This window comes from Pristiophorus japonicus, chromosome 11, assembly GCF_044704955.1.
Source record: "Pristiophorus japonicus isolate sPriJap1 chromosome 11, sPriJap1.hap1, whole genome shotgun sequence".
Lineage (NCBI taxonomy): Eukaryota > Metazoa > Chordata > Chondrichthyes > Pristiophoridae > Pristiophorus > Pristiophorus japonicus.
Window position 1 is genome coordinate 205,915,931 of NC_091987.1, and position 14,237 is coordinate 205,930,167.

Consider the following 14,237-nt stretch of genomic DNA (forward strand, 5'->3'; position numbering starts at 1 on the left):
TGGAGTAGTTGAGGTGAATAGCATAGATGCATTTAAGAGGAAGTTCGATGAACACATGAGGGAGAAAGGAATAGAAGGATATGACGATAAGGTTAGATATGCAGGACCCTCCCATACATCCTTATTCAGGGTTATATTATTTGTGGGCCCCCCATCTCCTTGTTAAATGCCATCCCTGCTCCAGGATGGGAGCATGAATGAATGAATGCCTTTACAGTTTGATGATGAGCTTTGCTGCTTGTTGCCTGAATGTTATCTAAAAAATATCAAAAACCTGGATATAATTGTTGGTTTGTGTTGCAGCTCCCCCTTGTGGTTGTGGACAGCTATTACTATGGAAAGTTGGTGATTGCCCCTCTGGGCATAGTTATTTACAATGTCTTTACTCCACATGGGCCTGACATTTATGGTAAGCTTTTGCTTGTGTGTGGTATGTGTCGTTAAAAGAGCTCTCTGTAAACATGGTTAAATATTAAAAGCCGCAGTGTGCCTATGTTAAAGTATGCTTTCTGTTAAAGTTGGCGTGAGTTTGGCTTTGAAGATATGGTTTTATTCTTGCATTAGTTTAAGTAACTATAACAGAGTGATTCCTGACCAATTTGACCCTCTGCTACATTGATGTTTCAAATGAGATTTTAAAGGCAAAACAAACAGGATACCAATTTTTATGCTTTGTGATTGTAGGCGGCCGTTTCTGCTACCTGGTAATGATTCTAAACACCATCAAATCAGCATTTAAAAAAAAATAAAACTGGAACCACAACAAAACCGAACCCAGGCCTGTTCTGAGTAACTTAGAAACATAGAAAGTAGGTGCAGGAGTAAGCCATTCGGCCCTTCGAGCCTGCACCACCATTCAATATGATCATGGCTGACCATGCAACTTCAGTACCCCATTCCTGCTTTCTCTCCATACCCCTTGATCCCTTTAGCTGTAAGGGCCACATCTAGAGATTATTTATTTTGACGAACAGCCAGTGAATGTGTGAGGAACTTCTCGTCTGATAGCCCTTTCACTGCTAAAAAGAGACATATTGGGGCTGTAATTGTGGTCGGAGGCTTCCCGCGGGGGCAAGTACCTGGTGGTCCGGGAGGAGCGTGAGATTCCGGTGGGGAGGCCTTCTCTTCCCGCGCTGCAAAGCGCGCTCCCGTCCTCCAGGTTCCCATGCAGACAGTGCAGTCACATGTGACTGCTCAACCAATCAGATAAAGTATTCTCAATTAATAGCAATGGGAATTCTGTATCTATGAGTTCTCATTGCTATTAATTGAGAAAAAAAAACAAACACAATAAACACACCTCACGTAATTAAAATGAATTGAAATGAAAGTTAATAAAGATCTTAGAGAAACATTTTTTTTCCGAGTTTTTAAAAAGTTATTTTTAATTATGGTTTAAAATAAATTCAACGTAGGTTTTGAAAATAATGTGTTTTTTAAATTTAATTTAATTATATTTTTGTACGTTTTAAAACTCTTACGCCTGTAAAAGTAGGCTATGTGCCTGCTTTTATCAGGCGCAAGAATTTTGAGGACATTTGCCGGGCAAGATATGGGTAAATACCGCAATCGTGCCCATGCGAATGCCCTTGCTCCCGAGATATGGAGGATCTGTTAAACTCCAGCTTGACAGATCGGAAAAGCTGGTATTTAGCGTATCCGCATTGTGCGCTGAAAACCGGCTTTTGCGATGCCTTCCCGGGTCTGTACACACTCCGTATGTACCTGGAGAGGCCGGGATTTCCAGGCCAATGTGTTCGAATGATTAAAACAAAAAAGACGCTGTTTCAATCAGATTGCTATTTTGCCTTAACAGTCTCTTCCTGATAACTCATCGGGGCCGAAATTCAGGGTCTCCGAGTTTGCGGTAGAATCCCGTGGCCGCTGCTTTTGTGGCCAACTGGCTGTCCCGACCCAAATTCAGGTCGGGGATTTTTCGGCCTTGACCCCATTCCAGCCCGATGCTGATGACCACTGCAAGTGCATCATCATAACGCGCACCAACACTCTCCCTCACCTGTAAAAAAAAAAAAAAAAAGAATCCGCCTGAAATTCAGCAAAATCGATCGATCCCCCGCCATGCGGTGCCCACAACCGCTTACTGTGTCAGTGCACCTTCTCCGCACTGATTGCGAGAGGGGAGGGCCCGCTGCCCGGCCGCCAGGTATTTATTTTTACCGGCCGACTTCCCGATCGGCCGGCGAGATCGTGCCCCGGGATCGGCCGGGCCGCCAATGGGCAGCCTGGTACCCCCGTCTTGGGTGCCAGGCCGCCGGCCCGGCTGAAACCCTCCCTGATGACTCAGTGGTCGGAGATTAAAAAGTGACCGAATCTCTCCCCTTTAACGGTGGGGGGAGAGCGTGGTGACGTCACCAGCGCTTCACCGCTGATTGACAGCCGCGGAGTCCCGGTCCCGACCAAATCCAGCCCCTCAGCCTGCCTTCCTGTCGCTCTCCCGCCCCCACTAGGTCCAACTTTCAAAGTCCCGAAAATCGATCACCCGGCCGCCTCATGGATCCCAGCAGTAAAGCCAGGCGGGAAACTCTTGGGTGCACCAGCTTTCTGGCGTTCCCGAATTCCGGCCCCATCATGATAGAAACATAGAAACATAGAAAATAGGTGCAGGAGTAGGCCATTCAGCCCTTCTAGCCTGCACCGCCATTCAATGAGTTTATGGCTGAACATGAAACTTCAGTACCCACTTGCTGCTTTCACGCCATACCCCTTGATCCCCCGAGTAGTAAGGACTTCATCTAACTCCCTTTTGAATATATTTAGTGAATTGGCCTCAACTACTTCCTGTGGTAGAGAATTCCACAGGTTCACCACTCTCTGGGTGAAGAAGTTTCTCCTCATCTCGGTCCGAAATGGCTTACCCCTTATCCTTAGACTGTGACCCCTGGTTCTGGACTTCCCCAACATTGGGAACATTCTTCCTGCATCCAACCTGTCCAAACCCGTCAGAATTTTAAACGTTTCTATGAGGTCCCCTCTCACTCTTCTGAACTCCAGTGAGTACAAGCCCAGTTGATCCAGTCTTTCTTGATAGGTCAGTCCCACCATCCCGGGAATCAGTCTGGTGAATCTTCGCTGCACTCCCTCAATAGCAAGAATGTCCTTCCTCAAGTTAGGAGACCAAAACTGTACACAATACTCCAGGTGTGGCCTCACCAAGGCCCTGTACAACTGTAGCAACACCTCCCTGCCCCTGTACTCAAATCCCCTCGCTATGAAGGCCAACATGCCATTTGCTTTCTTAACCGCCTGCTGTACCTGCATGCCAACCTTCAATGACTGATGTACCATGACACCCAGGTCTCGTTGCACCTTCCCTTTTCCTAATCTGTCACCATTCAGATAATAGTCTGTCTCTCTGTTTTTACCACCAAAGTGGATAACCTCACATTTATCCACATTATACTTCATCTGCCACGCATTTGCCCACTCACCTAACCTATCCAAGTCACTCTGTAGCCTCATAGCATCCTCCTCGCAGCTCACACTGCCACCCAACTTAGTGTCATCCGCAAATTTGGAGATACTACATTTAATCCCCTCGTCTAAATCATTAATATACAATGTAAACAGTTGGGGCCCCAGCACAGAACCCTGCGGTACCCCACTAGTCACTGCCTGCCATTCCGAAAAGTACCCATTTACTCCTACTCTTTGCTTCCTGTCTGACGACCAGTTCTCAATCCACGTCAGCACACTACCCCCAATCCCATGTGCTTTAACTTTGCACATTAATCTCCTGTGTGGGACCTTGTCGAAAGCCTTCTGAAAGTCCAAATATACCACATCAACTGGTACTCCTTTGTCCACTTTATTGGAAACATCCTCAAAAAATTCCAGAAGATTTGTCAAGCATGATCTCCCTTTCACAAATCCATGCTGACTTGGACCTATCATGTCACCATTTTCCAAATGCGCTGCTATGACATCCTTAATAATTGATTCCATCATTTTACCCACTACTGAGGTCAGGCTGACCGGTCTATAATTCCCTGCTTTCTCTCTCCCTCCTTTTTTAAAAGTGGGGTTACATTGGCTACCCTCCACTCCATAGGAACTGATCCAGAGTCAATGGAATGTTGGAAAATGACTGTCAATGCATCCGCTATTTCCAAGGCCACCTCCTTAAGTACTCTGGGATGCAGTCCATCAGGCCCTGGGGATTTATCGGCCTTCAATCCCATCAATTTCCCCAACACAATTTCCCGACTAATAAAGATTTCCCTCAGTTCCTCCTCCTTAATAGACCCTCTGACCACTTTTATATCCGGAAGGTTGTTTGTGTCCTCTTTAGTGAATACTGAACCAAAGTACTTGTTCAATTGGTCTGCCATTTCTTTGTTCCCCGTTATGACTTCCCCTGATTCTGACTGCAGGGGACCTACGTTTGTCTTTACTAACCTTTTTCTCTTTACATACCTATAGAAACTTTTGCAATCCGCCTTAATGTTCCCTGCAAGCTTCTTCTCGTACTCCATTTTCCCTGCCCTAATCAAACCCTTTGTCCTCCTCTGCTGAGTTCTAAATTTCTCCCAGTCCCCAGGTTCGCTGCTATTTCTGGCCAATTTGTATGCCATTTCCTTGGCTTTAATACTATCCCTGATTTCCCTAGATAGCCACGGTTGAGCCACCTTCCCTTTTTTATTTTTACGCCAGACAGGAATGTACAATTGTTGTAATTCATCCATGCGGTCTCTAAATGTCTGCCATTGCCCATCCACAGTCAACCCCTTAAGTATCATTAGCCAATCTATCTTAGCCAATTCATGCCTCATACCTTCAAAGTTACCCTTCTTTAAGTTCTGGACCATGGTCTCTGAATTAACTGTTTCATTCTCCATCCTAATGCAGAATTCCACCATATTATGGTCACTCTTCCCCAAGGGGCCTCGCACAATGAGATTGCTAATTAATCCTCTCTCATTACACAACACCCAGTCTAAGATGGCCTCCCCCCTAGTTGGTTCCTCGACATATTGGTCTAGAAAACCATCCCTTATGCATTCCAGGAAATCCTCCTCCACCGTATTGCTTCCAGTTTGGCTAGCCCAATCTATGTGCATATTAAAGTCACCCATTATAACTGTTGCACCTTTATTGCATGCACTCCTAATTTCCTGTTTGATGCCCTCCCCAACATCACTACTACTGTTTGGAGGTCTGTACACAACTCCCACTAACGATTTTTGCCCTTCAGTGTTCTGCAGCTCTACCCATATAGATTCCACATCATCCAAGCTAATGTCTTTCCTAACTATTGCATTAATCTCCTCTTTAACCAGCAATGCTACCCCACCTCCTTTTCCTTTTATTCTATCCTTCCTGAATGTTGAATACCCCTGGATGTTGAGTTCCCAGCCCTGATCATCCTGGAGCCACGTCTCCGTAATCCCAATCACATCATATTTGTTAACATCTATTTGCACAGTTAATTCATCCACCTTATTGCGGATACTCCTTGCATTAAGACACAAAGCCTTCAGGCTTGCTTTTTTAACACCCTTTGTCCTTCTAGAATTTTGCTGTACAGTGGCCCTTTTTGTTCTTTGCCTTGGGTTTCTCTGCCCTTCACTTTTCCTCATCTCCTTTCTGTCTTTTGCTTTTGCCTCATTTTTGTCTCCCTCTGTCTCCCTGTATAGGTTCCCATCCCCCTGCAATATTAGTTTAACTCCTCCCCAACAGCACTAGCAAACACTCCCCCTAGGACATTGGTTCCGGACCTGCCCAGGTGCAGACCGTCCGGTTTGTACTGGTCCCACCTCCCCCAGAACTGGTTCCAATGCCCCAGGAATTTGAATCCCTCCCTGCTGCACCACTGCTCAAGCCACGTATTCATCTGCGCTATCCTGCGATTCCTACTCTGACTAGCACGTGGCACTGGTAGCAATCCCGAGATTACTACTTTTGAGGTCCTACTTTTTAATTTAGCTCCTAGCTCCTTAAATTCTTTTCGTAGGACCTCATCCCTTTTTTTACCTATGTCGTTGGTACCAATGTGCACCACGACAACTGGCTGTTCTCCCTCCCATTTCAGAATGATTTTGCACTATAATTTGAATTAAGCAACCTTGGATAAAGAGGCCTGGGCTGTATTTGGTTTTACAGTCAGGTTTAATCAGACTGGATGGTGCCAGTCAGTGAGAACACGTTCTTTTCACCTTTGTAAATAATTAGGGGAATAGTCATTTGAGCAGAATTCTCAGCAGAGCCGATTCAGTGATGGCAACGCACCCAAACCCTGATGTACTTTTATTAATAAATCCTACGGTAAATAAAAGTTAGACCTTTTTTCCCAACCTGGAAATGAATAGTGGGAATCCTTTTTAATAATTTTGACTGTTTAATTGTAAATCTTATTTGTGTATTTGCTGCCCCTCATGTTGTTGTGAAATAATATTTCATCAACTTTGAGCTCATGAACCAGTTCTTAATGATGGTACCTTACGTTGGCACGTGGGTCACTAGGTGGACAAAATGCTGAAGCTTTAGGTTTTCCGTTGATCCTGTATTATGAATATCGTAATCCATGCACTAATCTATTGGGAAAGCTCACATTGCTAAAAGCTGCATTACTGGATGGTAGAATGTGTATGAGTTGATTTTAACTACATGGCGATTCTGAAAGAAGGATAATTTGAAGAGTGAATTCCATTTTTATTTCTGCTGCAGCGCACCTGCTTACCACAGGATGGCTCTCTTGAGCCAAGAGCAAAGTTTGTTGTTTTTTAGCTGCTCACTGTTTAGGAGCGGGAACATAACATAAGAATTAGGAACAGGAGTCGGCCATCTAGCCCCTCGAGCCTGCTCCGCCATTCAACAAGATCATGGCTGATCTGGCTGTGGACTCAGCTCCACTTACCCGCCCGCTCCCCGTAACCCTTAATTCCCTTATTGGTTAAAAATCTATCTATCTGTGACTTGAATACATTCAATGAGCTAGCCTCAACTGCTTCCTTGGGCAGAGAATTCCACAGATTCACAACCCTCTGGGAGAAGAAATTCCTTCTCAACTCGGTTTTAAATTGGCTCCCCTGTATTTTGAGGCTGTGCCCCCTAGTTCTAGTCTCCCCGACCAGTGGAAATAACCTCTCTGCCTCTATCTTGTCTATCCCTTTCATTATTTTAAATGTTTCTATAAGATCACCCCTCATCCTTCTGAACTCCAACGAGTAAAGACCCAGTCTACTCAATCTATCATCATAAGGTAACCCCCTCATCTCCGGAATCAGCCTAGTGAATCGTCTCTGTACCCCTTCCAAAGCTAGTATATCCTTCCTTAAGTAAGGTGACCAAAACTGCACGCAGTACTCCAGGTGCGGCCTCACCAATACCCTGTACAGTTGCAGCAGGACCTCCCTGCTTTTGTACTCCATCCCTCTCGCAATGAAGGCCAACATTCCATCGCCTTCCTGATTACCTGCTGCACCTGCAAACTAACTTTTTGGGATTCATGCACAAGGACCCCCAGGTCCCTCTGCATCTCAGCATGTTGTAATTTCTCCCCATTCAAATAATAGAAGGTTGGGGCAGACTTGCGACGAGTGATCGGGGCGGAGGAATGATGAGGGATCGTGGCTGAGATTTGGTGGGTGATTGTGGCGGAGGTTCGCTGAATGTTTGGTGCGGAGGGAGACCGTGGCGGAGATGCGGCGAGTGTTTTTGTGGCGGAGGAACGGTGAGGATGTGGAAGCAAGTCCTCCTCGCTCGAGGGACCGCCGATGATGACGTTTAGGTACCTGAGGTTAGTCTTGTTGCTCCTGGGAAGGGGAAAAGCAGCCAGGACTCCAGCTCCTGATTGCATGTAGTCGCTTATCCCAGAATGTGTGCAATGTATGTGTGCGGCTCTCTGTTAGGAACGGGATTGTGCTTGGCTGTGTTGCCTTCCATGGCCAAATAGCATACTAGCACTTACTGTCTGCCTTCATACGTGAAGAATGGCCACTGGGATGGAATACCAGATGTATGTTCTGGCAGTGAAACTATATAGCAGCATGAGTTGGTACCTTCAAGGAGAGATAGTAAATAAGTTTGTGTGTACCATGTACTGCACAGCGGAGCTGCAGGAAGACTTGATTGATGTGTATAAAATGATGAGGGGCCTAGATAGAGTGGATAGGAAGGACCTATTTCCCTTAGCAGAGAGGTAACGAGCTAAAGTAATTGGTAGGAGGGTTAGAGGGGAGTTGAGGAGAACTTTTTCCCCCCAGAGAGTGATGGGGTCTGGAACTCACTGCCTGAAAGGGTGGTCGAGGCAGAAACCCTCACCACATTTAAAAATTACTTGGATATGTACAGGAAGTGCTGTTAACTACAGGGCTATGGCCGAGAGCTGGAAAGTGGGATGAAACTGGATAGCTCTTTTTCAGCCGGCACAGACACGACTGGCCGAATGGCCTCCTGCTGTGCCCTACATTTCTCTGATTCTGTGAAATTGATGTTTAGTTTTCTTGGGAAATAGTAAACTCCCAAGAGGTGCCGTTGCTGGTTATCGGATTATGCAGGAAGGTTTAACTTCTTGGTGGCTCTGCAGAAGGGTTAATTTATAGGATTAAACTCGTGAGTTATTTCTGCTGCACTGCTCTGCCTTGCCATAGGGTGGTGCTTTTGAGACAGAAACATTGCTTGTCTTTTTAAAAAAAATGAATCGAGGCTGAATGTTAATTTCTGCCTGAATATTTCTGGCTATGCTTTTGTAATAAAAAGAAAACACATGTTACAACAACAGCTTGCATTTATGTAGCACCTTTAATGTAGAAAAATGTCAAAGGCGCTTCACAAGAGCGTAATGGGACAAACTTTGACACCGAGCTCAAGAAGGAGATATTAAGACAGCTTGGTCCGAGGCAATGTTCCCGGTTTAAAAAGAAATTTGTACACGGTCCCATTGAATTGGAGGCCGCACATGCGGTATCTTGGAGGGAATAGCAAGTGAGCGGTCTGCATGCTACCTTCCCAATTGCTGGCCGGCAGTTTAGTGGGAACATTGGCCAGAGGCAGGTTTTAAGCAGCCTCTTAAAAGAGGAAAGAGAGATAGAGAGGCGGAGAGGTTTAGGGAGGGAGTTCCAGAGCTTGGGGCCTCGGCAACAGAAGGCGCGGCCACCGATGGTGGGGTGAAAGAATTCGGAAAGGCGCAAGAATTGGAGGAACGCCGAGAGCTCTGGGGATGCTAATAGTTGAAAAAGAAAAAAATGGGTTTGGTTTGGTTACTCTTGTACTCCAGTGAGAAAGTGTGAACACGGCCTGAAGGCAAGGCTTTAAAAACATTCTTTATTCCTTCATGGAATGTGGGCTGGCTGGCATTTATTACCCATCCCTAATTGCCCTTGAGAAGATGGTGGTGAGCCGCTGCCTTGAACCGCTGCAGTGAAGGTGCTCCAGTGCTGACTTTATCGGAGGAGTTTGATATAACTAAGTGGCTCGTTGGGCCATTTCAGAGGGCAGTGAAGAGTCAATCACATCACTGTGGGTCTGGAGTCACATATAGGCCAGATTTTCTCCCCTAAATATCATTATTGAAACAGGGGGGGCTTTTACGACAGTCCACTAGTTTCATGGCCACCATTACTGACACTGGCTTTTCATTCCAGATTTATTTAATTAACTGAATTTAAATTCCCCAGCTGCCGTGGTGGGATTTGAGCTCGTGTCTCCGGATCATTAGCCCAGGCCTCTGGATTACTAGTCCAGTGACATAACCACTATGCTACCCTACTCCATGCAGCTGTGATGCCTCCAGGGTTAAATAGCCTGCCAACCCTCACTGTTTGGTTTTGGAGAGGAGAATATTTTAAAAGTAAATATAAAGACTCTGGAGAAAGTCCCTTTTAAAGACTTGCACAGCTTTCCAATTGTGCTTCTGATTGATAAGGTTGCAGGGATTTTTCACCCGCTGACCTGTGCAGTATTTTTCTGTGATGTGTAAATCATTCAGATTTGAAAATTAAGGGATTCAAATCCACAATGCATCCAGAGTGGACAGATCTGAGAAGAAAGCACTAATGTTGTAGGCAGTTTTTATTGATCATGTTGTGTAATCCAACCTATGTAATTCTTTTAAAAAAAAAACTATTCCAGGTGAGGGATTGGAGCTGGAGAATGGAACTTGTCTTGGGCCCTCCTGTGTGTTGGCATAGCATCATCATCATCATCATCAAAGGCAGCCCCTCGGAATCGAGGAAGACTTGCTTCCACTCCTAAAGTTGAGTTCTTTGGTGGCTGAACAGTCCAACACGAGAGCCACAGACCCTGTCGCAGGTGGGACAGATATCTGTCGGGGGAAGGAGAGGGGTGGGACTGGTTTGCCGCACGCTCCTTCCGCTGCCTGCGCCTGACCTCTTCACGCTCGCAGTGTTGAGATTTGAAGAGCTCAATGCCCTCCCGGATGCACTTTCTCCACCTAGGGCAGTCTTTGGCCAGGGTCTCCCAGGTGTCAGGTGGGGATGTTGCAATTTACGAGGGAGGCTTTGAGGGTGTCCTTGTAACGTTTCCTCTGCCCACCTTTGGCTCGTTTGCAGTGAAGGAGCTCTGCCTAGAGTAATTGCATAGGGAGTCTCGTGTCTGGCATGCGAACTATACGGCCTGCCCAACGAAGCTGATCGAAGCTGTGTTGGCACAGCCCAGTGGTCAATTAGCGTTTTGCCCTGCATGTGAATATTCCCAGTTGTAAACGTCACAATGCGCACTGCACATGCAGCACTGAACGCATGCATGTGTTCAGTGCTGCATGTTCAGTGCTGCATGTTCAGTGCGCATTGTGATGTTTACAATGCTCTGTCATCTGTTGCCAAGCCAACATCGGTGTGCATTGCGAGCGAGTTCATTCCTGATCACTCCGATTTTAGCAGGATAGGTATCTTGCGGACACAGGGTTAGCGTTCCAGGCAGGACTGAGACCAACTGATCCACAGGCCAAGGTGATGCTCGATTGCTGGGGCTAGGAGTGGTGACGGTGGGGGAGTCGGGGAAGAACGCTATTTGGAAGGCAGCAGAGCAGTGTTGAGCAGTAGCAATGTGTGGGTGAATGACCAAATGGGAGTTTTGCCTGATTACCATGGGGGTGGAGTAGAATCCATGATAAGTACAGATTGAACCTGGCTCCGTATGGGTAACAGCAACAACTTGTAATTATATAGTGCCTTTAACGTAGAAAAATGTCCCAAGGTGTTTCACAGGAGTATTATGAGATGAAAAAATTTGATTTGGAACCTCATAAGGAGAAATTAGCTCAGATGACCAAAAGCTTGGTCAAAGAGGTAGGTTTTAAGGAGCGTCTTGAAGGAGGAAAGAGAGGCGGAGAGGTTTAGGCAGCAAGTTCCAGAGCTTGGGGCCTAAGCTACAGAAGACACGGCCACCAATGGTTGAGCGATTATAATCGGGGATACTCAAGAGGGCAGAATTAGAGGTGTGCAGACATCTCTTAGTGGGGGGGTGGGGGGGAGGTTGTGGGGGCTGGAGGAGATTACAGAGATAGGGAGGGGCGAGGCCATTTGAAAACAAGGATGAGAATTTTGAAATCAAGGCGTTGCTTAACCGGGAGCCAATGTTGGTCAGTGAGCACAGGGGATGGGTGAACGGTACTTGGTGTGAGTTAGGACACGGGCTGCCGAGTTTTGGATCACCTCTAGTTTATGTAGGGTAGGATGTGGGGTAGAATCCATGATATGTGCAGATTGAACCTGGCTGTAAATTCTCTGGCTCCGTATGGGTAACCTAGAATCATAGAAGGAGGCAGTACAGAAGGAGGCCATTCGGCCCATCCTGCCAGTGCCAACAATTTGGTAGAGCTATCCACTCCCCCGCTCTTTCCCCATAGCCCTGCAAACTTTTCCCCTTCAAATATTTATCCAATTCCCTTTTGAAAGTTACGATTGAATCTGCTTCCACCGCCCTTTCAGGCAACGCGTTCCAGATCAGAACGACTGGCTGCGTTTTAAAAAAAAATTTTCCTCATCTCCCTTCCGATTCTTCTGCAAATTAATTACCTTAAATGAAATATAAAAGCAAAATACTGCGGATACTGGAAATACTCAGCAGGTCAGGCAGCGTCTGTAGAGAGAGAAACAGAGTTAACGTTTCGGGTCAGTGACCTTTGGTCAGTTCTGACAAAGGGTCATCGACCTGAAACGTTAACTCGGTCTCTCTCTCTCTCCACAGATGCTGTCTGACCTGTTGAGTATTTCCAGCATTTTCTGTTTTTAATTACCTTACACTTAAATCATGGGAGAATATGTATGTGTATGTGTGTACATATATAATATATGCACCTCTATTTTTTATATATATATAAATGTATGTATATGTGTGTGTGTGTGTGTGTGTTACACACACACACAGTGTGTACATACATGTATGTATAGATTTTTTTATATATATAAATCTCAATTTATTATACTGCTGACATTAATAAAAATAAACTATAAAGATCAGTTTCCACTGGAGAAGGACCCCTGGAGTTCTTTGCTTGAATCTCGATCCAGGTTGCAGAGATTGAAATGTCATTTTCAGGTGCTGCGATCTTGTCGGTTTATGATTTTGCAGAAAGAAAATCTTTGGGCGACGGATTTGCATCGTGTAGAATCCAACTGTTTCCTGATGAATAATCCTCTGAGCAGTGAATGAATACGCAGTGAATAATTAATTTCCTGGCTGTTTGCACAGGTGAATCATAATGGATAAAGCAGGCTGTAACACACTGACCAGCAGAAGCTGTGCGTCACTGGTTCTGTCAGCTGCCTCTGTGACGCATCTAGTCCCTGCTCATTTCAATTCTGATCTGTCAGCTTAAACCGAGCAGAACGGGTCGGGAAGCAGAACCTGGATGAGCTTCAATTATAAGCTGTCGGAGGAGGAATGAGTCATGAAATTCCCCCCCCCCTTATCCTATTGCTTCAGTTGCGAGCAATATATTGCTCATGAAACTAACTCAAGTCTCTGCTTGTGCTAACTACCTTTTCTAATCGACATTATGCCGATAATTCCGTAAGCTTGAGGTGATCCAAAACTTGTCAGCCCGTGTCCTAACTCGCACCAAGTCCCGCTCACCCATCACCCCTTTGCTCACCGACTAACATTACCTCCCGGTTAAGCAACGCCTCGATTTCAAAACGCTCATCCTTATTTTCAAATCACTCCATGGCCTCACCCCTCCCTATCTCTGTAATCTCCTCCAGCCCCACAAACCCCCCCACGAGATGTCTGCGCTCCTCTAATTCTGCCCTCTTGAGCATCCCTGATTATAATCATTCAACCATCGGTGGCCGTGCCTTCTGCTGCCTGGGCCCCAAACTCTGGAACTCTCTGATTAAACCTCTTCGCCTCTCGACCTCTCTCTCCTCCTTCAAGACGCTCCTTAAAACCTATCTCTTTGACCAAGCTTTTGGTCACTTGCCCTAATCTCCACTTGTGCGGCTTGGTGTCAAATTTTTTAACACCATACTCCTGTGAGGCGCCTTGGGACATTTCTCTATGTTAAAGGCGCTATATAAATACAAGTTGTTGTTATGTTGGCTGTTACAAGTGTAAAGGAGAGCCGTGAACGCAATAGCAGGTGCGTGACTTGCTTTTACTCACAATCTGGGCAGGACGTCCGTGATTATGGTAATTATGCCGTCCAGTAGAAGGAGCAGGCTTGGTAGGTCAAGTGGCCTTTGCCCGTCCCAATTGTTGTAATGTTTTAAACCAGTCTTGTTCCAGTTGCTAACTCATCAACTGATATAGGCAATTGACTGGAAGGGTGTATAAAGAATCACCCTGCCCCAATTTTCACCCTCATTTTTTGGGGGGGGCCCCGCGGCCCCTTTAACGAGCTGTGTGGGCCATTCAAGTTTCTACGCATGCGCGTTTTTTCTATTTAAAAGCCGGCTCACGGTCTGAGAGCTGCCGAGAACTTTGTGCACGCACAGCTTAAAGGGAAGGTTTCCCTGCCCGATGGTATTTAATCTCAGGAGATTGTGCTTTATTTGTGGGCACTGGATGATGCAAAGTGGTCCAAGCATCTCCCAAAGACCCTGCTTGATCAGTTAAACTTATTTAGCCTCCCATCCCTTATTGCAGTATTGAAAATATAATGCTGCAGGAAAAGTCAATTCGAATAGCTAAACATTACAAGGAGTATTGTATAGATCGTGCAGCTTTATCTTTCTCTAACATCCATTGCTTGAAGCATGCTCACAGGCTTCGCTGTGCATTTTCTTTTGCTAGATCGGGAATACACACTATCCTGT

At 45.9% G+C, this 14,237-nt stretch overlaps 1 protein-coding gene across 3 annotated transcripts in view; it reads left to right on the plus strand.

Moving 5' to 3' along the window:
* Positions 1-14,237, plus strand: part of LOC139276446 (alpha-1,2-mannosyltransferase ALG9-like) — a 308,641-nt gene that overhangs the window by 53,767 nt on the left and 240,637 nt on the right. For all 3 annotated transcript variants that reach the window (XM_070894450.1, XM_070894449.1, XM_070894452.1), the window contains one exon: positions 304-409. In XM_070894450.1, coding sequence (XP_070750551.1) covers positions 304-409 — 106 coding nt within the window. The remainder of the gene's footprint in view (positions 1-303; positions 410-14,237) is intronic.